Source organism: Sesamum indicum, linkage group LG9 (genome assembly GCF_000512975.1).
Source record: "Sesamum indicum cultivar Zhongzhi No. 13 linkage group LG9, S_indicum_v1.0, whole genome shotgun sequence".
Lineage (NCBI taxonomy): Eukaryota > Viridiplantae > Streptophyta > Magnoliopsida > Lamiales > Pedaliaceae > Sesamum > Sesamum indicum.
This window is the reverse complement of record NC_026153.1, coordinates 5,085,235-5,085,990: the sequence shown is the minus strand read 5'-3', so window position 1 is coordinate 5,085,990 and position 756 is coordinate 5,085,235. Positions and strand designations below refer to the sequence as shown.

Below are 756 nucleotides of genomic sequence, written 5' to 3'. Positions count from 1 at the left end.
GACACAGCTCTACCACCACGAGTGAGCCGCCGAGCGCTTACGCTTCGGATGGGTGACGGAGATGATCAGGGCTGAAACCTCCGGCGTATTCGCGTTTGCATTGTGCTGTATTATATATACCAGTGTGCGGGTAGTGAGTAGCTAGCGCTCGCTGTTCCTCCCTTGTTTGTTGAGTTCTGGTATGGAGTTGATGGGGTTGGAACTGGGGTTTACTGCATTTCATCTCTTGTAAAAATATATAATAATTATTCAGTGTGTTTTTCTCTCTCTCATCCACTTTTTTTATTACATCTCTCTCTCTCTCGTAGTTACAGCATCATCAGTTCTCTCTCTCTTATTTTGCTAAAATTCTATTCAGATTGGCTTTTGCTCTAGTTCAAGAAAAATAATTAATCATATAATATAAATTTTATAATTTATTTGATTGGATCAAATTAATAAAATTTATGGGTAATGAACTATTTTGAAAAAGCATGAGGAGAAAAGCTTTTTGGCTTGAAATTCTTGACGAAGAGAATAGTAAAAATATCCACTTTTACAACAACTATAAAGCTATGAATAACTTGTGAGTTGATTTCAAATGATTTATGATCTAAAAAAGGATAAGAATCAGAAGAGATTCGTTTTCAGTTCATTACTCTTTGCCCTTTTTTGTCCACTTTTGTTTATCTTCATTTGTGCATACATATGATGTAATGAATTTGACATCTCTAATCTTTTATATGTCTTTATTTTTCTCATATATCTCTTTATTAC

At 34.3% G+C, this 756-nt stretch overlaps 1 protein-coding gene across 1 annotated transcript in view; it reads left to right on the top strand.

Annotated features, from left to right (window-relative positions):
- The window catches only part of LOC110012598, a gene marked incomplete in the record, with an annotated part of 882 nt that extends 606 nt beyond the window's left edge, over window positions 1-276 (top strand). The window contains 1 exon segment of the mRNA XM_020696877.1: window positions 4-276. Coding sequence (XP_020552536.1) covers window positions 4-56 — 53 coding nt within the window.